The sequence below is a fragment of the Theropithecus gelada genome, chromosome 9 (assembly GCF_003255815.1).
Source record: "Theropithecus gelada isolate Dixy chromosome 9, Tgel_1.0, whole genome shotgun sequence".
Taxonomy (NCBI): domain Eukaryota; kingdom Metazoa; phylum Chordata; class Mammalia; order Primates; family Cercopithecidae; genus Theropithecus; species Theropithecus gelada.
The window spans coordinates 22,901,524-22,925,548 of NC_037677.1; the positions used below are offsets into that span (position 1 = coordinate 22,901,524).

General features: G+C 37.7%; 1 protein-coding gene across 2 annotated transcripts in view; it reads left to right on the plus strand.

Moving 5' to 3' along the window:
* The window catches only part of ANKRD26 (ankyrin repeat domain 26), a 94,992-nt gene extending 76,488 nt beyond the window's left edge, over nt 1-18,504 (plus strand). For both annotated transcript variants that reach the window (XM_025396982.1, XM_025396983.1), the window contains exons 29-34: nt 134-263; nt 4,401-4,691; nt 7,483-7,700; nt 9,085-9,313; nt 15,666-15,711; nt 16,892-18,504. In XM_025396982.1, the coding sequence (XP_025252767.1) occupies nt 134-263; nt 4,401-4,691; nt 7,483-7,700; nt 9,085-9,313; nt 15,666-15,711; nt 16,892-17,025 (1,048 nt within the window). In that variant the 3' untranslated portion in view covers nt 17,026-18,504. The remainder of the gene's footprint in view (nt 1-133; nt 264-4,400; nt 4,692-7,482; nt 7,701-9,084; nt 9,314-15,665; nt 15,712-16,891) is intronic.
* Nucleotides 18,505-24,025: the final 5,521 nt, after the last annotated feature.

Genomic DNA, 24,025 nt, shown 5'->3' on the forward strand with positions numbered 1-24,025 from the left:
TCAGATTGAAATAAACGAGAGAATCATGATTTATACATTTCTGTCTCTTATATGCTAAAACATATCTGTTTAAATAATTATTAAATGTTTGCCTTTTTAAAACTTGAGTTACTCATTTTGTACCTTCCTGCAGATTTAAGAACCTCTTAAAAATGACAAGAAAGAAGTTAAATGAATATGAAAATGGAGAACTTAGTTTTCATGGAGATTTAAAATCTAGTCAATTTGAAATGGATATTCAGATTAATAAGCTAAAACATAAGGTAATTTTTAGTAAGTTTTGGGACCAAAAAAATCACTTAATTTTGGGAAATATAGACTTCTCAATACTTTGAACAGTGAAATAAAGATTTTTTTTTTTAACTTTAGGGACTTGATACTAATAAAGAAAACTTTTTTTTTTTTTAAGTTCAGGGGTACGTGGGCAGGTTTGTTATATAGTTAAACTTTTGTTTCGGGAGTTTGTTGTATAGATTATTTTGTCACCCAGGTATTAAGCCTAGTGCCCATTAGTTATTTTTCCTGATTCCTCTCCCTTCTCTCATCCTCCATCCTCTAGGAGGCCCCAGTGTCTGTTGTTCCCCTCCATGTATCCATGTGTTCTAATCATTTAGCTCCCACTTAGTAGTGAGAACTTGCAATATTTGGTTTTCTCTTCCTGTGTTAGTTTACTAAGGATAATGGCTTCTAGCTCTGGACATAGGAACAGGCAAAGATTTCATGGCCAAGACACCAAAAGCAATTGCAACAGAAGCAAAAATTGACAGAATCTAATTAAAGAGCTTCTACAGAGCAAAGGAAGTATCAGCAGAGTAAACAGACAACCTACAGAATGGGAGAAAATTTTTGCAAACTATGCATGTGACAGAGGTCTTATATCCAGCATCTGTAAGGAACTTACACAAATTTACAAGGAAAAAACAACCCCATTAAAAAGTGGGCAAAGGACATGAATAGACACTTCTCAAAAGAAGACATACATGCAGCCAAACAAACATGATAAAAAGCTCAACGTCATTGATCATTAGAGAAATGCAAATCAAAACCTCAACAAGATACCATCTCATACTTGGCAGGAAGGCTATTATTTTAAAAAGTCAAAAAAATAAACTATTCATCTGACAAGGGACTAATATCCAGAATATACAAGGAACTCAACTTGACAGCAAAAAGAATAAATAATCTAATTCAAAAGTAGGCAAAAAATCTGAAACAGACATTTCTCATAAGAAGACACACGAATGGCCAAAAGGTATATGGAAAAAATACTCAACATCACTAATTATCAGGGAAGTGCACATGAAAACCACCAAGTGATACGATCTTATTCCAGTTAGAATCGCTACTATCAAAAGACAAAAAATAACGAATGCTAGCAGGGCTGCAGAGAACAGGGAACTCTTAGACATTGTTGGTGGGAATGTAAAGTAGTACAGCCATTATAAAAAACAATGTGGAGTTTTTTCAAAAAACTAAAAATAAAGCTGCCATATGATGTAGTCATTCTACTATCAGGTATTTATCCAGGAAAAAGGAAATCAGCATATCAGAGGGATATCTGCATTCCCATGTTGATTGCAGTACTAATCACAGTAGCTAAGATGTGGAATCAACCTAAATGTCCATAGACAATGGAAAAGAAAAATATGGTGTATACAGATACATAAAGATGAAAACAACAGACACTGAGGTTTCCAAGAATGCAGAATCTGTACCAAGAAGTGTGTTCAGAATCTGGGTGACAGGGTCAATAGAAGTCCAAACCTCGGCATCTTACAGTGTAGTAACAAGCCTGCATGTGTACCCTTTCAATCTAAAAATGGAAATTTTTTTTTTTAAAATAAAAAGATTTGGAGGCTGGGCACGGTGGCTCATACCTGTAATTCCAGCACTTTGGAAGTAAGGTGGGCCACTCACCTGAAGTCACAAGTTCGAGACAAGCTTTGACAAAATGGCAAAACCACGTCTCTACCAAAAATACAAAAAAACTAGCTGGGCGTAGTGGCATACGCCTGTAGTCCCAGCTACTTGGGAGACTGAAGCAGGAGAATTGCTTGAACGCAAGAGGCGGAGGTTGCAGTGAGCCAAGATTGCGCCATTGCACTCCAGCCTGGGTGACAAGAGTGAAAATCTGTCTCAAAAAAAGAAAACAAAAAACAAAAAACGATGTAGTGTATATACACAATGGAATACTATTCAGCCATAAAAAAAAAAGAATGAAATCATGTCAGTAACATTATGTTAAGTGAAATAGGTCAGGCAAGGAAGATAAATATCTGAGTTTCTCACTCATATGCAAGTGCTAAAAAGAAAACTGAGCTCATGGAAGTAGAGAGTAGAACTGTGAGTATTAGAGGCTGGGAAAAGCAGGAGGGAGGAGAGGTGGGCAAAGGGGTGGGGAAGGGAGGAGGTGTTGGGTGATGGCTACCAAATTAGAGCTAGCTAGGAGGAATGCGTTCTGGTGTTCTATAGCACCACAGGGCAAATACAGTTAAATATATTTATTATGTTTTTTCAAAAAGCTAAAAAGGATTTTGAATGTTCACAAGACAAAGAAATGATAAATGTTTGAAGTGATAGATATACTAGTCCGCTTATACATTGTATACATCTATTAAAATATCTCTGTAGCCATAAATACATATAATGTTATGTGTCAACTAAAAAGGAAAAAATATTCATCCCATGATAAACCAGAACATGGGCCAACCTCAGTGACTCATTTCTAATGAATAGAATGTGGTAAAGGTGACAACAAGTGACTTGGGCATTAGGTTAGAAGAGGCTTCCTATCTCAGATTCCTTGCCCTTGGAACCAAGCCCGATCTTGGGAGGAAGCTCGAGACCCAAAGGCAGCCTTGGAGTTCCAGTCCCCCAGGCTTTGAGCTGTGTCCAGGGAACCTGAGGGGAACAGAGACAAGCTGTCCTAGCCAAGATTTTCCCAAACCACAGGTTCCTGAACAAAATAAACGTTTTAAGCCATAAATTTTGGGTACTTTGTTAGGAAGCAATAAGCAGAAAAAAAATGTATGTTACAAAAATAGACAATAAGAAACATAATAACTTACACAGGAGAAATTAGTCTCATTTAAAGTAGAATCTAATAAATGTTGAGATTAATTTATTTATGGCAAATAGTGTTAAGCAGATAACCAGGAGAAAGACATAAGAGCTATTGAGGAGAAAGTTTTTTCTCCAGATGGAACTCAGAATTAAAGATCTGGAATCAGAACTCTCCAAAATAAAAATTTCTCAAGAAGACTTTAGTAAAACTGAACTGGAAAAATATAAGCAACTCTATCTAGAAGAATTAAAACTACTAGATAGAGGGGGACTGGAATCTTCCGGTTTGTGCACTAATGTGTCTGGTTGCTGATGGTGGCCATTGGCTGGAACTTTGGTTGGGGCAGGCACCCCGAGCACCCACGCTGGAATAGTTTGTAAATAGCTTCTTCCATTCTATAGCTTGTCTCTTCACTCTTAATTATTTCCTTTGCTGTGCAGAAGCTTTTCAGTTTAATATTGTCTCATTTGTCTATTTTTGGTTTTTTGGCTATGCTTTTGAAAAATAGCCATAAAATCTTTGCCTAGACCAGTGTCCTGAAGCAATTATCCCTATCTCTTCTTCTAGTAGTTTTATGGTTTCAAGGTCTTACTTTTTTACGTCTGAAATCCATTTTGAGTTGACTTTAGTATATGGTGTTCGACAAGGGCCTAGTTTCATTCTTCTGCATGTGGATATACGGTTTTCCCAGCACCATTTGTTGAAGAGGATGTCCTTTCCCCAATGTATGTTCTTAGCACCTTTGTTTAAAATCAGTTGGCTGTAAATATATGAATTTATTTCTAGGTTCCTTATTCTGTGGCCTTAACACCAATAATTATTACCCCTTGGAATGCAAGCCAAATTAGCATAAAACATTTGCAGCTCAGGAAAAGGCTTATGGCATTAGAATCTATATTACAGGATTCATTAATTACACTCTTATTCTGGGAGCCATTTTTTTATGAGGCCTAAATAACTCAATAGGAGTTCCCTGAAACTTCTTTAGAAATTACAGGGCATGTTTATGGGGGAAGCAGTAAGAGACTTTCTGCTACCCCTTAGAGCCATGTAAGGAGGAAAGACACGAAACAATCATAGAAAAATACAAGTTGAAGATCAAGTGCAAATGTGTGACCAAGATGCTGGAAATAAGGAATATATTTTTGTGACTCCTGGTGGCTTTGACTTTGTTTATTTTCTGAGTAATTTAAGGGTTCACATTTGAAGAATGTTTTGTGTTTCAGGTGACATTTTATTGCAGTTGAATTTATTTCAAAATTTGTTCTTGGTTTTATGTTAGGCTGTTCTCAGGCTACTTCCTTCATTATCACACTATATTATTGTCTTCTTTCAGATTGATGATCTTACAGCAGAACTGGAGACTGCAGGTTCAAAATGTCTACATCTGGATACAAAGAATCAAGTTCTTCAACAGGAGTTGTTATCTATGAAAACAATACAAAAGAAATGTGAAAAACTGCAGAAGAATAAAAAGAAGTTGGAACAAGAAGTGATCAACCTGAGAAGTCATATAGAAAGGAATATGGTAGAACTTGGTCAAGTCAAACAGTATAAACAGGAGATTGAAGAAAGAGCAAGACAGGAAATAGTGGAAAAATTAAAAGAAGTCAATCTATTTTTACAGGTTAGTTTATGTGTAGTGTGCCTTCATTCATTTCACTGCAAATTGTATTTTGGATAAATACATTATATGTGTTTCCTCTACATCCCTTATAGCAATTTGTTCTATAGATTTCTAGAAAGATGATGGCATCTGTTTCTCCCTTTAGATATTTGAGTTTCCATCATTATTATAACTTAATTGATGATTTAGAATAATGATTTTCATTAGAGAATTATTTGACTATTAAGACCAGTTGGCATAAAACAAAATCATCAGGAAAACAAAATATTGTGATTTAGAAATTATACCGTATTCTTGAATTGTTCTTAAATTACATTGTTCACTTTTTTAAATTTTTAATTAATTTTATTATTCTTTAAATTATCAGAGTTCATGAGTACTAATGAAACAATGATTCAAATGTTTATACCTCAGCCTCCTGGATAGCTGGGACTACAGGTGCATATCACGATGCCTAGCTAAATTTTTAATTCTTATAAAAACAGAGTCTCGCTTTGTTACCCAGACTGGTCTCGAACTCTTGGCTTCAGGTGATCCTCCTGCTTAGGTCTCCCAAAGTGCTGAGATTACAGGCATGAGCCACCAAACCTGGCTGATAAATATTTTAAACTTAAGCTTGTTTTTTCACATATTTAAAATTACTCTCTGAATCACTAACTCAAAAGTAAAGGGAAAAAAAGACACAATGATTACCCAGGTTATATATAAATTAAATTTTATTGAGGTATAATGTACAAATAAACACAACCATTTTAACAGTTTGACCCAAGTATATACTTGAATAACCACCCTCTCAACAGAGAACATTTCCAGAAAGTTCTCTCTTGCCCTTTTGTAGTTAATTCCCCCTACTTCATCCCAGGAAACCACTGGGACTTTAAGACAACTTGTGTTGTTTTTGCCTTGAAAAAAAAAAAAAAAAGAAACAAAGCTGGGCACGGTGGCTCATGCCTGTAATCCCAGCACTTTGGGAAGCCGAGGTGGGCGGATCATGAGGTCAGGAGTTCGAGACCAGCCTGGCCAACATAGTGGAAACCCATATCTACTAAAATTTTTTTTAAAAGTAATTAGCCAGGCGTGGTGGTGCATGCCTGTATTCCCAGTTACTTGGGAGACTGAGGCAGGAGAATTGCTTGAATCTGGGCGGCAGAGGTTGCAGTGAGGCGAGATGGTGAGAGCTAGACTCCATCTCAAATACAAAACAAAACAAACAAATTAGGCTGGGCATGGTAGCTCGCACCTGTAATCCTGGCACTTTGAGGGCTGAGGCGGGAGAACTGCTTGAGCCCAGGAGTTCAAGACCAACCTGGGCAACAAAGTGAGACCCTGTCTCTACAGAAAATTTAAAAAAATAATTAACCAGGCGTGGTGGTGCATGGCTGTAGTCCCAGGTACTTGGGAGGCTGAGGTGAGAGGATCATTTAAGCCCAGGAGTGTTCAAGGCTGCAGTGAGCTATGGTTGTACCACTGAACTGAACCATAGGCAACAGACTGAGACCCTGTCTCTAAAATAAACAAAGCCAAAGAAATGTCTTTCCTCTCTTACCCACATGGGTATATGAGTGCGTGAGTGTGTGTGTGTCTGAGTGAGTGATAAAAATCTACTTCCTTAATAACATGAGTTTATGTGTCTATGAGTCATTAAAACTCAATAATTTAACAAATTTGTTTTAGTTGGGATAAAGAGCGATTGAGAACTGTGCAGGACCCCTGTGCTTATGAGAGAGGATGGAGGGTGCAAACTGGTAGAAAGCATTTGAAGATTAACAGAGAGCAAATCTGGGCCACTGGAAAATATGTAGCCGTTGTGAGAATAGAAAGTATTCGCTACTCATTCTCAGCTTTTTCCCTTCCCTCAGGCTCCTGAGAGATAGGAGTCTTGGAACACAATCTACAAGGCCAAGGTGGTGGTATCCATGATAACACAGGTTTCTTCACATGGTATTTACGATAGTCTTACAAAGCTCTACGTGTTAGCTCTTAGCATGGAATGAGAATAGGGAGAAATCTTAGTGATAAGCCAGTTTAGTTTTGCATTTTACAGATGAAGAGACCTAGGGAAAGGTTAAACAGCAGGCCCCAAGCCATAGAGCTAGTCAGGCTCAGGATCACACTCCACGTTCCTTTACTTGTAGTCCAGGTGATTCCATAACCTTATGCTCCAGCAGGTAGAATTACTGTAAGAGATCCAAGACCTTGGGCTTTTTTCTCAACATGTATTGATGTGCACAGCATTTATTCCTAAGAAGCTCTGAGTTCCTATATCTTCCATACAGATGATTGCTTTAATTTACTTTGCCAAGTATATTCATAATATGGAATATCACATCAAAATTTTTAAGCATATTCAAGTCTCCCATGAATATATTTTAACACAAAAATAATTTTTATACGATTTTCATTCGAAAATACCTACACATTTGTAGTCATTTTCTTTCTTAGGTTTTCCTTATGTTACCAGTTATTTTTTATTTTCCATATAACATCGTTAGACATCTGGGTTGCCAGTCAGCCTTTATTGTTTTGATTACTTCATCAAAGATGAAAATGCTTCTCTAGTAGAAACTCACTTTCATTTCTTTGGAAGGTGTATTTGGATTCCCGTTTCAGTTAGAGCCCTGGAGTGTCCTCTTATCTCTTTGACCAATGCCTGTTGACACAGAAATCTTTCTCTTTTGGAGTTTGGGTTAAAAACAAAACAGCCCTTAGACACCGAGTAGGTGGCCATGGTCTTACTCAGGTTACATATTTTTAATATATTTTAAAAACACATGCTTTTAATTTGTTTTAGGCACAAGCAGCATCTCAAGAAAACTTAGAGCAGTTAAGAGAGAATAATTTTGCTTCAATGAAAAGTCAGATGGAACTCAGAATTAAAGATCTGGAATCTGAACTCTCCAAAATAAAAACTTCTCAAGAAGACTTTAATAAAACCGAACTGGAAAAATATAAGCAACTCTATCTAGACGAATTAAAAGTTAGAAAGTCCTTGTCAAATAAACTGAACAAGTAAGTCAAAATATAGAATAGGAAATAAATTAAGCTCATTCATTTGCCTTGAAAGCATAATTCTTAGTGAGATAGGTTCATGAGATTAATGGGAAGTGAAAGCTAACTAGGTAATATAATTTTGGAAAATGTTAGTAAATTAACTTACCTTTAAAATATGAGTCCAGGACAGTTTATGTCTTTCCTCGGGTTTTTTTTTTTTTTTTTTTTTATGGCTTTTCCGTTAATATTCTTATGTAGTTAACTAGATCTATGTCTTTCAGCTATGTGCTTTTGAAACTCTGTTAATTTAGACATTGACATTGTCATCAAATTGTTTATCAGCATTGCCATAAATGTAATTATTAATGAGTTGGGCTGTTTTTTGGAAAATTACAACTTAAACCAGAAGGGTCAAGTATCACTACTACTCTGCACATTCTGGCACTCCATAAATGAACTTTCCTTGATTGTGGTATCTGGTGTTATCACTAGACGGCGCTGTGAGACAAACTATCCTGTGTAGTTTTTCTACTACTTAAAGGTATGCTAGTGAAAAATGATTAACGTAGGGATGAAGGGAAGTATAATTCATAAAGTGGTTAAAAATAACACCTTGGTCGGCCTGAGGGAGTGTGTGGAAAACAGGTCAGGCCCCACCTCTGATGCCTTGGGAACAATGTTAGGAGCTAACTGCCTTTGAGGCTCTTTAGTTCTTTTTGATCACCAACTCAGCTATCTTCTTTTCCCCTAGAATTTTTTGCTCTGAATTATTCCTTGGTGCCAGATGCCTAATATTTTTCCAGATAATGGGTGAAATAAATGTAAAAGGGTGGTGAAAGCAAATGCTTGCACATGTCTTGAGGATTTTTTTTTTAAATCTCTAAACTGGTTTACTAAATACAAGTATTTTTAGCTGGGCTTTTTCCTTTGTTCTTAGTTCTGTTAATTGTATCAAAATGATGTTTTTGATATGTTTGTACATAGTGAAATGATTATTATAGTCAAGCAAATTAACATATTTATCATCTCACATATTTACTCTTTAAAGACAAGTATTTCTAATGACATCCTCAGGAATCTTACCTGTGGAGCATTCCAGAAGGCAGCAGGTGTTAACCTGTGAAGCCATACATCATTGGTAGCCATTCTCTTCCCTTCCCTACTTTGCTTGAATTACTTGTTTGTTGGAAACTACCCTAGAAACATACGCACTTCTTTAGAACAGTCTAAAAATTATAATTGCATACAGTAGGCATGCTCTGACATGTTTTTCAGTATTAAAATACTGGTCAGTGGGAAATTTCATTTACTCTTACGGTAACTTTTTAAAAAATGCAAGTCTCCTAGGAATCATTTAGGGGAAAGTAAAATATTAAGCATATGTCTTCTGCAATCTTCACAGAACTAATGAGAGGCTAGCAGAGGTCAGCACCAAACTTCTTGTGGAAAAACAGCAGAGCAGATCTTTGTTCACCACTCTCACTACCAGGCCAGTCATGGAGCCACCTTGTGTTGGAAATCTTAATAACAGTTTAGATCACAACAGAAAACTTATTCCAAGAGAAAACTTAGTGATCTCTTCCTCAAATCCACGGACTTCAAATAATAGCGTGGAGAACTACTTGAGCAAGGTTAGTTATGTTGTCTTTTTTCCTTCAGGTTTCAAATTTCTCATATAAGAATTCTTTTTTTGTTTGTGTTTTTGAGACAGGGTTTTACTCTGTTGTCCAGGCTGGAGTGCAGTGGTGCCATCTTGGCTCACTGCAACCTCTGCCTCCGGGTTCAAGCGCCTCTTGTGTCTCGGCCTCCCAGGTAGCTGGGACTACAGGTGTGTGCCACCACACCCAGCTAATTTGTATATTTTTAGTAGAGACTGGGTTTCACATATTGCCGGGCTGGTCTCAAACTTGTGGTCTCAAATGATCTGCCTGCCCCAACTTCCCGATGTGCTGGGATTACAGGTGTGAGCCACTGTGCCTAGCCTCAAATTTCTGGTATAATTCTTATTTTTAATTTGGTGAAATACTGAGTTGTTTAATTGACTTATGCTTGATAAGTAAGGGTCATAATTATCTGTGCTAATAAAGTGAGGAAATTTTAGTTTTGTTTTTTTTAAGTCCCTAGAGCTCTCACTTTCAAGAGATACCATTTGTTAACTTCATTCAATAAATGTAACTAAATTGTCACATTTTAAATTTCTTTAAAAGCTGAATTTATTAGAAATGGAATATGACTGCCTATTACCTGATAGTAAAAGGTATACGTTGAGATACTTTGGCTTTCTTTCTAATGGATTTGAGTTTGGCTGTGGTTGATGGCACTTTGATGGTTTTCTGGCACCATCTCAAGTGTTCCACCCTTAATCATAAGTGAATGATTGGCATCCAGACACTTAACCACATATGGAAATTATTATTTAAAGAACTCCAAGATAAATACTTTTTGTGAATTAAACCTCTAACACTGATTAATTTGTATTTTTAAGTTTTGTCATTTTGTTACATAGGATTACATCCTTAGTTGCTATTGTTACAGCATTTTTCTCCCAATTTTTGTAAAATGTGTCTATTACTGGGCAATTGCACAGCAGTTTTTAAATAGTTAAGCAAATATGTGAATTTAAAAAATGCACTTGTGCCATTATTTGAATGATTGATGACTAAGACGGCAATGATATCAAGAGTGTTTAGTAAGTATGATCAAACAGAATTATTTTCTTCCCACCCAGAATTTCATGTAAAGCCTCACAGGGTCCCCGTCTTTACAGTTGCAAGATCCTAGCTAGCCAATATTATGTTCATCATTTTGTTAGCTTAGTTTTGTCTTGCTTTTCTAGGACAATAGAAAACCCATTGAAGAGGAACCTTCCAATCCAACCTTATGATTTCACTCATAGTATGACTCCATTTCTGGGGATCTCAAAATGAATTCAACAATTACAAGTTATAACAATTGTAGACTTGGTAGGGAAAAAAAAATAATTCAACTATGCTTGATCCAGTTTAAGATACTTGTCTAACTTTTGACCATTTTTGGCCAGGGGGACAAATTACAAAAGCTGGTTGCAGTGGTGAACACCTGTAGTCCCAGCTACTTGGGAGGCTGGGGCAGGAGGATTGCTTGAGCCCGAGAGTTTGAGGTCGTAGTGTGTTTTTATTGCACCTGTGTGCAATAGTGTGTTTTTTTTTTTTTTTTTTTTTTTTTTTTGAGATGGAGTCTTGCAGGCTGGAGTGCAGTGGCCAGATCTCAGCTCACTGCAAGCTCCACCTCCTGGGTTCACGCCATTCTCCTGCCTCAGCCTCCCAAGTAGCTGGGACTACAGACGCCCACCACCTCGCCCAGCTAGTTTTTTGTATTTTTTAGCAGAGACGGGGTTTCACCGTGTTAGCCAGGATGGTCTCGATCTCTTGACCTCGTGATCCGCCTGTCTCGGCCTCCCAAAGTGCTGGGATTAATAGTTTTTATAGCCGCCACACTCCAGCCTGGGCAACATAGCAAGACCCTGTCTCTTAAAAAAATTACAAGATGCATAAAACATTTGTTTGAACAAAAATAAATAACTAGTTCTTGTTGTGTATCATTAAAATATTCATTTTAATCAGTGCACATTAGCTTAAGATTTAATGGTATTTTCATGATCTTAATGCAGAGAAAAATAGTGTAGACTCATGTTAAATGAGACCTCAATGTGGTTTCTTTACCAGGCCTCATGTCCTAACGAATCATAGAAGAGCAAGCCTGAGGTTTTTTAGACAGCACTGCAGCCAAGTGGCTAACAAGAAACAAATTAAATTATTGTTTTAATATATAAATTACAAGATCCTAGCCAGCTAATATTTTTTTCATCATTTTGTTAGCTTAGTTTTGTCTTGTTTTTTTTTTGACAATGAGATGATCACGGTCTAAGTGCTTCAGGGTCATGAAATTGTCCTACTGGGTACAAAAAGAAAATGAATGTCAAATACTTCTGTAGGCCAGATGCTCATGCCTATAATCCCAACACTTTGGGAAGCCAAAGCAGGAAGATCGCTTGAGCTCAGGAGTTCAAGACCAGCCTGGGAAACATAGTGAGACATAGTGAGACTTCATTTCTGCAAAAAATTTAAAAAATTAGCTGGGCATGGTGATGCACGCTTGTAGTCCCAGCTTCTCGGGAGGCTGAGGCAGGAGAATCACTTGAGCCCAGGAGGTCAAGGCTGCAGTGAGCTATGATCGTGCTTCTGTACTTTATCCTGGATGACAGTGAGACCCTGTCTCAAAAAAACCAAAACAATAACAAAAAACCTTCTGTAACTTATTAAGCATGATGCAAATATAAAATTTTTTCATTGGTTCGTACCAGAAAACTCAGGTAACAGCATTTTATAAGATGATGAAAGAGTGTATAAATACACAATGTAAGGGAAGATTTTTGAGGAAATATTTTTTTCTTGATTTTTTGGGGGGACAACGGGGTGTTTATTTGTACTATTTCTGGATAAGCTGAAAAATATTCCATTGGTATACATGGTTTCTTTGTGGGGCACTGGTTTGCCAAACCATGTTAGACTTAAAAGAGATTAAAAAGAAGTATTCTATCAAGTCAAGTGTGACTTTCATACCTTAAAAAAATTTTTTTAAAGAATAGAACTTTTAAAAAATGGCATGAAACTATATTCCCTAAAACAGATAGAAGTAGAGCTCTCTGGCTAAAGGAGGGTTAGGAGCTCTGAAGTTGTGACTTCCTTATCCCTTAATCCTACAATATCCTCTGTAGATCCTTAGATTTCTGCGGGACAGTTTGAAAACTACCAGTTATGAAAGAATCCAATTAGCCAAAATTTGTTGGTACATTATTCTTCTATAATTTTATCCTATTCTTAAAAAAGTATACATGAAGTTGCAGATGTGCTCCCTTTATTAATGTTGGAGTTCAAGCTACCTCCACCATCTGAAGCATAATCCTCACCTGGAAATAAACAGAAAGTCCATAGAGAAAGGAGGAGCTTTTTTTTTTTTTTTTTTGAGACGGAGTCTCGCTCTGTCACCCAGGCTGGAGTGCAGTGGCCGGATCTCAGCTCACTGCACGCTCCGCCTCCCGGGTTTATGCCATTCTCCTGCCTCAGCTTCCCGAGTAGCTGGAACTACAGGCGCCCGCCACCTCGCCCGGCTAGTTTTTTGTATTTTTTTGGTAGAGACGGGGATTCACCACGTTAGCCAGGCTGGTCTCGATCTCCTGACCTCGTGATCCGCCCATCTCAGCCTCCCAAAGTGCTGGGATTACAGGCGTGAGCCACCGCGCCCGGCCAGGAGGAGCATTTTTATAAAACATAGTTTATTTTTTTACTCTATAATAGCTTTTGATTTTGTATTATGCATTAAATTATTAGCATAAGAGATTAGTAATTTATTAAGCTTTTTAATTTCCTCTAGCAGTGTTCAGTTTCTCCTAAACTATTGCTCTATCCATTTCAAAAACCATTGATGGCACCTTGTCTACCTCAATAGGACAGTTATTAATGTCACCAATACATTTTTATCTCCTTTTTTCTTCCGTAGTCTGTGTCAGGCACTGTGTTAAGTTATTTAACTGGAGACAATAATTCTGAATTTGTATTAAGGGAAATATGAGGAAAATGTGTGATTTAAATGTGTGATTTAATGATAAAGTAGGAATGAAAGGAACTTTTTCATTTAATATTTGCCAGTTTTCACTTCGAATATAGGTAAAACCTTCCCAGTTTCCCATCAGCCAGGACAAAACCAGACTTGTCAACACACATGACCCTTTTCCTGAGCTTTCGAGTGTCCCTCCCAGAGCCGCTCCCTCCTGGGTTCTGGGTCTGCCACTTTTCCCTTTGAGCCTTTATGTCTGACCTGGTGTCCTTTTCTCAAAAGTAGTTGCCCTCAGTTGTCATTTATGTGGTAAAATACTCACCACACCCGGCGTGGTGGCCCATGCCTGTAATCCCAGCACTTTGGAAGGCCCAGGTAGGTGGATCACGAGGTCAGAAGTTCAAGACCAGCCTGTCCAATATGGTGAAACCTCGTCTCTACTAAAAAATACAAAAATTAGCTGGGCGTGGTAGTGCACGCCTGTAGTCCCAGCTACTCAGGAAGCTGAGGCAGGAGAATTGCTTGAACCTGGGAGGCGGAGGTTTCAGTGAGCTGAGATTGCACCAATGCACTCCAGCCTGGGCAACAGAGTGAGGGGGGAAAAATAACCTCTACTTAAATTTGTTACACAAGAAGTATTCTCTGTCTAGACAGTTAAGATTTCTTCAGTATTAGAGTAAGCAATTTGCTAAGAGTATTTCATTTTTATCTAAGCAAAATATACATATTGTGAAAGTATTTGTAAATAGGGTATAAAGAAATAAAATTTATTACACGTAGGAAATAAATATTTAGGAGAAGCGAGAAACTACATTACATTATTAGTTCCTTAATATAAGTCATGTAAAAATGTATATTTATGTCATGTTTATTAATGAATAGCAATACAAGATTTGTTCAATAAAGGCTTCTCCTTTTATTTGGTATTGAGTTATTACTTTTACAGGACCTGTCTGCTAATGCTGTTGTCACATTATTCAGTTTGTAAGGCCTGTCTGTAATGTTACTGTCACAGAAATATATGGAAAACAGTCTTACAAAAAATTAGGAAACCTGTTAGTCAAAAAATTTTATCTTCATGCCTAACGTTTTTAAAAGCATTGGATATCATATTATCATTATCCCCACAAAGTGCCTGTTATGCTCACTATATAGTGTGCTGTTTCAGACCGCGTTCTGGGTATTTAGAGAGAGAATACCTTTTATAAAAAAGATTTAAATAAGAGCATTCTAAATGGGCCACTTGCAATATAGTTTGAAATATTCCCACACATTTCATAGTTAAATATATAAATAAAATTAGATGTTTAAAAAATTGGTACTAATTTTTGAAATCAAAATTAGAATTAAAGAGCTATACATATTTTTTCTGTTTATAATTCTACCAAGTTGTGAATCAAAGAAACTAAACTGGAAAACTAGCTTTAACTTATATTTATCACTTTTTGAGCAAATTTTCTGAAATCTTTGTGTTTACATGAATAAAGAAATGTTACTTATAATATATAGGTAGGATAATACTTATTTTCACTTACTTTTTTGCCAGTAGAATTTTCACATGACATTATGATAGTATCACTTTCTTCATGTATATATTGATGATTTTGTACCAAAAAATAGCATAGAACATACTTTAAAATTTTAATTTTCTAAAAGTAGACAATAGAAAGTGTTTTATTTGTTTTTGTTTGTTGTTTTTTTTTTTGAGATGGAGTCTCGCTCTGTCGCCCAGGCTGGAGTGCAGTGGTGCAATCTCGGCTCACTGCAACCTCCACCTCCTGGGTTCAAGCAATTCTCCTGCCTCAGCCTCCTGAGTAGCTGGGACTACAGGTGCACGGCACCATACCTGGCTAATTTGTTTTGTATTTTAGTAGAGATGGAATTTCACTATGTTGCCCAGGCTGGTCTCGAACTTCTGAGCTCAGACAATCTGCCTGCCTTGGCCTCCCAAAGTGCTAGGATTATAGATTTGAGCCACTGTGCCCCAACAGAAAGTTTATTTTAAGGAAAAATCCATTAAAGTGAAAAAACTGATTAAGCTTTATAAAGGTCAGAGTTTTGCTAAGAATTTCAAAGTAATGCATTCATTGCAAACTATGACTTCAGTTGTTTAACCTTGTACTAAAAAGAGAAAATATCACCTTTCTGACATTATGTATATGCAATAGACAAATATTAATTGTACTTTTTATCAGATTAAACAACATTACACATTTTTAAAATCCAAACTTAAGTAGGAATTTTATTTATGTGATTATTTTTATATTTAAGCAATCAAGTGTAGTCTTTAAGAGTATTACAGGCCACGTTTTGTAAGTGATATATCATTCCCATGATAATGTCTCTTGTGTAACTTAAACATTATAAATAACATTTGACTTATTTCAGATGCAGCAGGAGTTAGAAAAAAATATAACTAGAGAACTCGAAGAAGGTATGTTGCCAAACTTCATGAATTAAATTTAGATTGATTAATTGATTTCTGAAATAAACTGTAAATGGTGAGTGGGATCCCTTTCCATTGTTTGGCTAATAGATACTACATTAAATGTTCTTTCTTACACACATCTAATGAAAGATGTGAAAACATAAATATTCATAGTGGAGAGTATACTTCCTTTGTCTCATTAATTCATCATGTTCCATAGCTTTAAAAAAATCTCAAGAAGTCTTTGCAGCTCTTTTTTTTTCGGCTCTACACTTTCTTCACTTCTGCCATTCCCATAAAACTGTAGCCAGCATGCAGAAATTATTCTTAGAAAACAAAGGCATCATCAACTTCTCAGGGGTATGGTGGTGATTTAAGGCCCAAAGACCCCAGACTTACCTAGTAATACCTAGTCTGTAATTACAGTTCATAAGCAGTCGCTTGACAGGTGACATTTTAAATCTCCAGTCATTTACTTTGTCATTGGTTTCCCTTTGCCCTCAGGAGAAGCTCCAAGTTCCTTAGCATGGAATAAAAACACCCACATCAATGTGGTCCTTGTCATGTCATTCAACCTTATTTCTCACCCCTTACTGTTCTCCGGGCCCCTTTGCTCTGGCATCCAGCCACCCTAGACCACGTGGAATTCCACAGGGAGCTTCCTCAGCTCCAGCTCTTGGCATTTGCTTCTTCCTTCTGTCTGGCATGTTTTCCTTGTCCTTCAGGTATCAGTCTACACATTGCCTCCATCAAAAAGCCTACGTTATTGACTCAGACCTGGGATAGGTGTCCGTTCTGTGTGTTCCTTATACCTCTCATGTCTTATACCTCTCATGGTATCTGTGACTCTGTATGGAAATTGTATGTTTGTCTGTTTTTTCAGATTATAGCATATGTTTGTTAGAGATGGATCATATCATCTTCATCTTGTAATTCCAGTGCTTACTTTGCTCATGGTTGTTGAATAAATGAATGAAGAGAAGCTCTGATATTTAACCACAAGGATAAATTAATTCAATGTGCAACCACAGGCAAATTATATTTAATAGTAATCTTGTATAATAGTTGTGCATAGATATATTTCTTTATTAAAACTGACAAAATTCTCAACTCTTTTACTGACTTTTACTTAGTTAACTTTGAAATCTTTTAGGTAAAGAATATAATTCTTTCTTTTTCATTTTAGCTGCTGCTGAATTGGAATCTGGATCAATAGCTTCTCCTCTAGGATCTACTGATGAGTCAAATCTAAATCAAGATCTGGTTTGGAAAGCATCAAGAGAATATGTACAGGTTTTAAAGAAAAATTATATGATCTGAAAGATAAAATTTTATTACTGGGCTGTTTATGTGACATTTTAATTGTTTCTCATTAAATATTAATATATGACATGTAAAAATCTTTATTAAAGGAAAATATTTTTGTATCATATGTGTCAGATCAAAATTTGTATAGTATTTTAAACAATGTAACTTGGCTTCTTTAACTTTTAAGTGGATTTTGCCAGTGAAAACCAGGAATATTGAGTTTTACATACTGAAAGTGCCCAAATGTCAGCTGTTTAAACAGCCAAACCACGAAGTTGTCATTAATACTTTAGTGCAGTTAATTGATGACTTATTTGTATTTTGTAATTTTTATCACTATATGTAGTGGTAGAGTTGGACTTAGACGTCATTTTGTTGTGCAGGAACTATGGTCATTGTTCATGTTTGGATGTATTAACAATCGTTACAGTGCCATCAAATATACACAATTTTAAGCACTGATTTATATAGCTCTTCTCAGGGAGAAATAAGATTTGCCTAATTCACCTTTTCTGTTTGTTTATTTATTTCTAATTAACCTTTTGGAAATAGTCTTCAATTTAGAGAAAATTTCCAAATTTTAATACAAAGACTTTCCCCTCTGAACCATTTGAGAGTAAATTGCTGACATTATGCCATCACCCCTGATTACTTTAGTGGGCATTCCTACAAGTCAGGACATTCTATGTAACTACAGTGCAAACGTTGCAATCAGAAAGTCAACATTAATACATTCTAGTTTGTTACTTCTCTGTAATGTCCTTTATAACAAAAGGATCCCATTCCAATCCACGGCTTGTATTTAGTTGTTGTATCTCTTAGATTCTTTCAGTCTGGAACAGTTCCTCAGTCTTTCCTTGACCTTCATGACCTTGAGTATTTTGAAGAGTAAAGTCCAGTAATATAGAATGTCCCTTAATTGGGTTTCATGGTGATTAGATTTAGATTACATGATTTTTTGGCAGGAGTATCACAGAAGTGACCCAGTGATCTTCTCATTGCATCTTACCTGTGACCCTACAGTTTTGATTTGCCCTGTTACTGGCAATGTTAGCATTGATCACTAACAGTGGTATCTGCTGAATTTCTCCTCTGTAATGTTATTTTTTCACCTTGTGGTTAATTAGTATTTTATGGGGAGGTAATTTGAGACTATGTACATATCTCTGTTCCTCATCAAACCCTCAATTTATTCATTTACTTCTATCAATATGGGTTCATGGTTTATTTTATTCAATGGGTTATCATTCATTAATATCATTATTAAAATTTGTTTTTCTTTTAAGAAACACTCTATTTTGACAATTTCAGACTTACAGAAAAATTGTAAGAGGTAGTACAAATAATTTTTGGTTATTATTCCCTAAATGTTAACATTTTACTACATTTACTTCATCCTTTCTCCCCCTTTTCCTCCTCTCTCTCTAGATAAATATGAATATAGGTGCTTATGACAGATATTTTTTCTGAACTGTTTGTAGGTTGCAGGCATGACGCCTCTTTATTTCTAAATAATGCATATTTCCTAAATACAAGGAATTACCTTACATAAGTGTAGTTTAATGGTCAAAATCAGGATATTAACATTGGCTCAATGTTAATATCTAATCTATAGACCTCATGCAGATTTTGCCAGTTGTCTCCAAAATATCCTTGATAGCCGAGGAAAATTCAAGATGGGGGATTTTCACCAGGTGTGCTGTGTTGGTCCAATTGTCCCGTTTCTCTAGTCTCCTTTAATCTGGGACAGTTGCATGACAATCAAATTTATGTTTTTGGAGAGTATAGGTCAGCTGTTTTGTAGGCTTTCTCTCCATTTTGGTTTGTACGATGTTTTCTCATGATTAGCTTCAGGTTGTGCCATTTGGGCATGGCTTTCACGCAGGCTGAGTTCTCTGCAGTGCAGCATCTGGAGGCATCTGCTGTCAACTTGCTTCCATTACTGGCCAATGTTGACTTTGATTATTTGGTTTGTTCAGATAATCGAAGTCCACATCCTGCCATGTTTGTCCATGGTAAAGCTACTATATACTTTGTATTTAATAAGTATCTTGTATAAAGATACTTTGAGGTTTTGTAAATATCTGGCTACTACTCAGAACTTCAGCCATGAGATCAAGCCTTTCATTGGTGATTTGTGCTTGAATCAGTTATTATGATGGTTACCAAATGATGATGTTCTTATTCCTTTATCCCTTCTATATTGATAAATACAACAAAACCAGTGAACAAATAGGGGGAGAGGGGAAATCTTACTAATTTGGTGTTCAGATGCCCCTGGATTTGGCCAACAGTAGCCATTTCAAGCCGACTTTGTGTCCTTCTGAACCTGTCCCCCTTATTCTTTGAACACTTCAAGGGTCAACTGTATGTTTAACTTCCTTTTCTGACAGTAACCTGGCTCCCTTCATCCTGAATATATATTAAGTACTTACTTCATGCTGTCGATAGGCTTTGGAATCTGACTTTAAGTGAAATGACATATAACAGAACCAATTTTGCCATAGGCTAAACGATACAAATAAAACATACATATCGTTGACATATCGTTGGTCACAATAACATCACTAAACTTCTAAGTGAAGACCCCAAAACATGAATACTAAACATTGAAGTAAATGTGAACTCTACGTATATTTAGGAAAGATTAATTTAAAAAATTAAGATACTACCCAAATTTGGGTGCATCAGTGAGTGATAGTGGTTGTAGTGGTGGTGCTGTGTTAAATCAAGGAATAAATGATGCAAAGTGAAAAAATTGTCAGGAGCACCTGCTGCCCTCATGCAGCTATCTGAACACTATTTTTGTGTCCAAAAATAGTCACAAATACGGCAGGCTCATGGAGCACTTTCATACCACATAATTGTGTACCGCAGCATTTGTATTATGACCATAGACCCTACAACATTTTATTTTATAGTAATTTGCATTTGTTTGTTCTTCTTAACCTGCTTATTCCAGTTCAGGGTCACACATTGTCGGAGCCTCTCCTGCACTTAGGGGTGCAGAGTGGGAACCAGCTCTGGACAGGACACATCCCATTGCAGGGCCACTCACATACACCCGCCCTCACTCTAACTGGGACCATGTCATGACATCAGCACATCACATGACCTAACATGCCCAGCTTTGGGATGTAGGAAGAGACCAGAATACCTGGAGGAAACCCACACAGACAAGGGGAGAATGTGCAACCTCCACATAGATGGGAGCCCAGTTGGGAATTCTTTTTCTCATCAGTGTGACAATGAAATGATGTTGTTCAAGAATCTGCTATATTTACTGATTTGTTCAATCCCCGTGTGTGTAACCAATCTCTTGTGTCCCAGCCCCTAAGCAACTGTGCTCCCCAGTCCCCCTTGGACTCCAGCACCCTTCATCAGGTTGCCTCCACCGCTTTTCCTCCCAAGCTGATGCTGTCTTCACTCCATCCTTTCCCAGACACCCTGTGCCAGGCCACCCTCTTATGTAGATGCTTCCACCTCAAATGCTGTAAACCCATGTGGGACTATCCCTTCCCCCGTGTGGTTGCCTCCTGACTCTGTCTTTGATACCTCATTCTATTCCATCTACCTTTCAGGGGTGCCCTTACTTGACCTCCAACCCTGTAGAGGGTGACACTCCTAACATAGGAGATAGAAATTATTTAGGCAGATAGCAAGGGTAAAAGAGTCCTTGGCAGAATTTCTCTTTTAACAAAAAGCAGGTCCCAAATCATTTCTAACAAGGAGCAGCCTGAAAAATCGAGCTGCTGACATAGATAAGCAAGCTGGAAGCTTGCATGGGTGAATGCTGGCAATTGTGCCAATAGAAAAGGGCTACCTGAGGGCGACGTACTTTCAGTATGGAGGCTCCATCTTCCCTTTTCTTTGTACAGTAAAGGAACAGGCAACATGGTGCTGGCCAGGCAGAGAACTCATCTGCATAATAAAAGATTAGGGTGGGGGTGGTCAGATTTTCATGCACTATGCAAATGGCACACCTAGCCCTAACCAGTTTTTTGCACCTTATGCAAACGGCACACCTGGTCTGACCAATCTTTTGTGCCCTGTGTAAATCAGACACCACTGCCTTAAGCTCATCTATAAAACTGTGTGCATTTTGCCGCAGACTGGAAGACCCGCCCGGGACCCTCTCTCTGCAGGGGAGAGCTTTTCTTTCTCTCACCTATCAAACCTCTGCTCTTAACCTCACCCCTGTGTGTCCACATCCTTGATTTCCCTGGCGTGAGACAATGAACCTCAGATATTACTCCAACAGTAATGCTGCTTCACTCCTACACTTAGGCCGTTCTCATTTTATCCAGACTCCAGCCCCTCACTCTGGGCCACCACAACTGTGTTTTTGTTTCCAGACTTAGTCCCTATACTTTTGAACTGAAATGTTCAGGAAGAAAAAGGAGAATAGGACTCCACATACCATTTATAATCAACATGCCGAGCTCTACAAAGCAAGCATTTTTTATTGGAATTGCATTGAGTCTATAATTTGGGGACAAAAGACATTTAGAATATTGAGTTATTCTGTCTTTCTTTTTTCTTTTTTTTTCTTTTCTTTTTTTTTTGAGACGGAGCCTTACTCTTTTGCCCAGGCTGGAGTGCAGTGGCGCAATCTCGGCTCACTGCAAGCTCTGCCTCCTGGGTTCACGCCATTCTCCCGCCTCAGCCTCCCGAGTATCTGGGACTACAGGCGCCCGCCACCATGCCCGGCTAATTTTGTTTTTGTATTTTTAGTAGAGATGAGGTTTCACCATGTTAGCCAGGATGGTCTCCATCTGCTGACCTCATGATCCACCCGCCTCGGCCTCCAAGAGTGCTGGGATTACAGGCATGAGCCACTGCGCCTGGCCTATTCTGTCTTGTTAACTTACAGAGATCTTGCATATATACATTTTTAGATTTATTCCCAGTTATTTGATACTTTTGATTCTATTCTTACATTTTATTTCCTGTTTCTTATAGAAGTAAAATCAGTATTTTATGTATTAAACTTGGATTCAGCTATCTTGATAAATTCATATTTTCTACTTGAGTATTTTATCTGTAGAATCTTGGATTTCCCGTATACACACAAAAATATCTGTAATAGTGACAGTATTGTATCCTTTCCAATTCCTGGAGTTTTTGTTTTTCTTTCCTACTACAAGAATGATGTTAATAAAAGGGTTGAAACAGTAGGCATCCATATTTTGTTGAAATTGCAAAGGGGAAGCAATATTTTCCAATAAGTATGTAGATGGCAGGCTTTTGTTTTTATAATGAATATCCTTCATTATTGTATAGGTTTCCTATTGCTGCATAATAGGCCATCACAAACTTAGCATCTTAAAATCACACACAGTTATTATCTCACGGTTTGGGTGGGTCAGGAGTTCAGGCATGGTCTATCTGGGTCCTCTGCCCAGGTTCTCACAAGGCAGTTGTAAGATCTGAGGTTTATTTTGCTGTAAACTTTTTTCCTTGGAGTTTCAGCTGGTTTCCATCAAGGAAGCTGAGCTTGTCTGCTTCTGTGTGGGTGGAGCGTGGTCTTCAATCTGGGCCCCATTGCTAGGTAAGGAGCTGAGTTGGGAGTTTGTCTTGCAAATTCTCTATAATGACTGAAAGTTTTAGCAACCAGCTGGTCTTAATTTCAACTTACAATTGGAGTTCTCAGAAATTGTATAATTTGTGTGATCATTGTTTTGCTTAGCTGTTTTTGTTTGTTTGTTTCTATCTTCTTGGGATTTTGGTGGTGGTGGTGGTGGTGGTGGTTTTGGTATGTTTTGGTCTCAAACCTGTCAGATTTGATGAATTCTAAACCCCTCTAGCCTATGAGTGTGGAATTTTCACTCCAAAGGAAAAAAGAGCACCATGCTTTTCTCAGCCTTTCAGGGCATTCTCAGGTGACTGAGAATCAAGTGAGGGTGTCTGGGAGGAATGCCTCCTAAGAGCAGCAGTGGCTCCAATGAGGTTTCTCCCTCAGGAGAACATAATTAGGGCCTATTCTCACCTGGCAGGTGCATATAAGGAGTTGACCCCTCCCACATCTTAAGCCCCTGACACATTGTGCCAGGTAGTTGTGACACAGGTGGACCAAACCAGTTCAGAGAGTAATTGCCCTGGAAAGCTAGGTCCGTAGGCAGCACACTTTGAGTCTGACACATTCACCGACTTAATAATATCTGAAGGAGAACTCTAAACTATGGAAAATTAGGCCTCTACATTGGCTAAAATCCCAGCAGCTGTGCAACAAAAAGTTACAACCTTAGAAACTCTGGCTGGGTATTCGCAAAATGCTTTTGGCGAATTGTCATGCAAATATTTGGTCAAATGGACAACTACAACCAAAGCAGACTCTTAAGTTACAATGGCCGAGATGGGGATCTTCTGAGATGCCCAAATTAGTGCATCTGTGAACTAGAATAGAAAAGGCACGCACAAAAACTAAACAGCCAGAATGGGAGAGCTGCTTTCAGTGATATCTGGAGAGGAGCAAAATGGGGGAAGATTGCCTCATCTCCTTATAGAAGACCAAGAAGCAACTTAGAGATGCTGAGAACCCTCTAGTGCTTTATCTCAAAGAAATCTTCAGAATCATTTACTTCCCTCTTGGTGCCTTCCCCACCTCCAAGTATACCCCTACTTTACCCCAACCTCTTTGAGCTTCCTGAACCAGATCTGTTCCCTCCTCATGCATGCTCCAGTCTACCATCTTCCCCTCCTTGACTGCTACTCACTCAACAGAAGGCAGCAGGGGGTCTAACTTCCAAGACTCTACCTCCTGCTGATTCTCTGACAGCCCCAGTGTCACCCTCTCATCTGGAAGATGGGAAAAGGGGGACCCTATAGGGACATCTCTCATGATTGCCCTGTTTTGAAAACAACCAATAACAGATAGAGGAACCACAGCATTTGCCTATCAATTCTGGTCAGAGGCTGAGCTACGAGGCACAGTTATAGAATTTCCTGACCTCCATAAAGATCCAACTGGGTTTGCCCATGAATTTGAGCTCATTATCAGAACTATGACCCA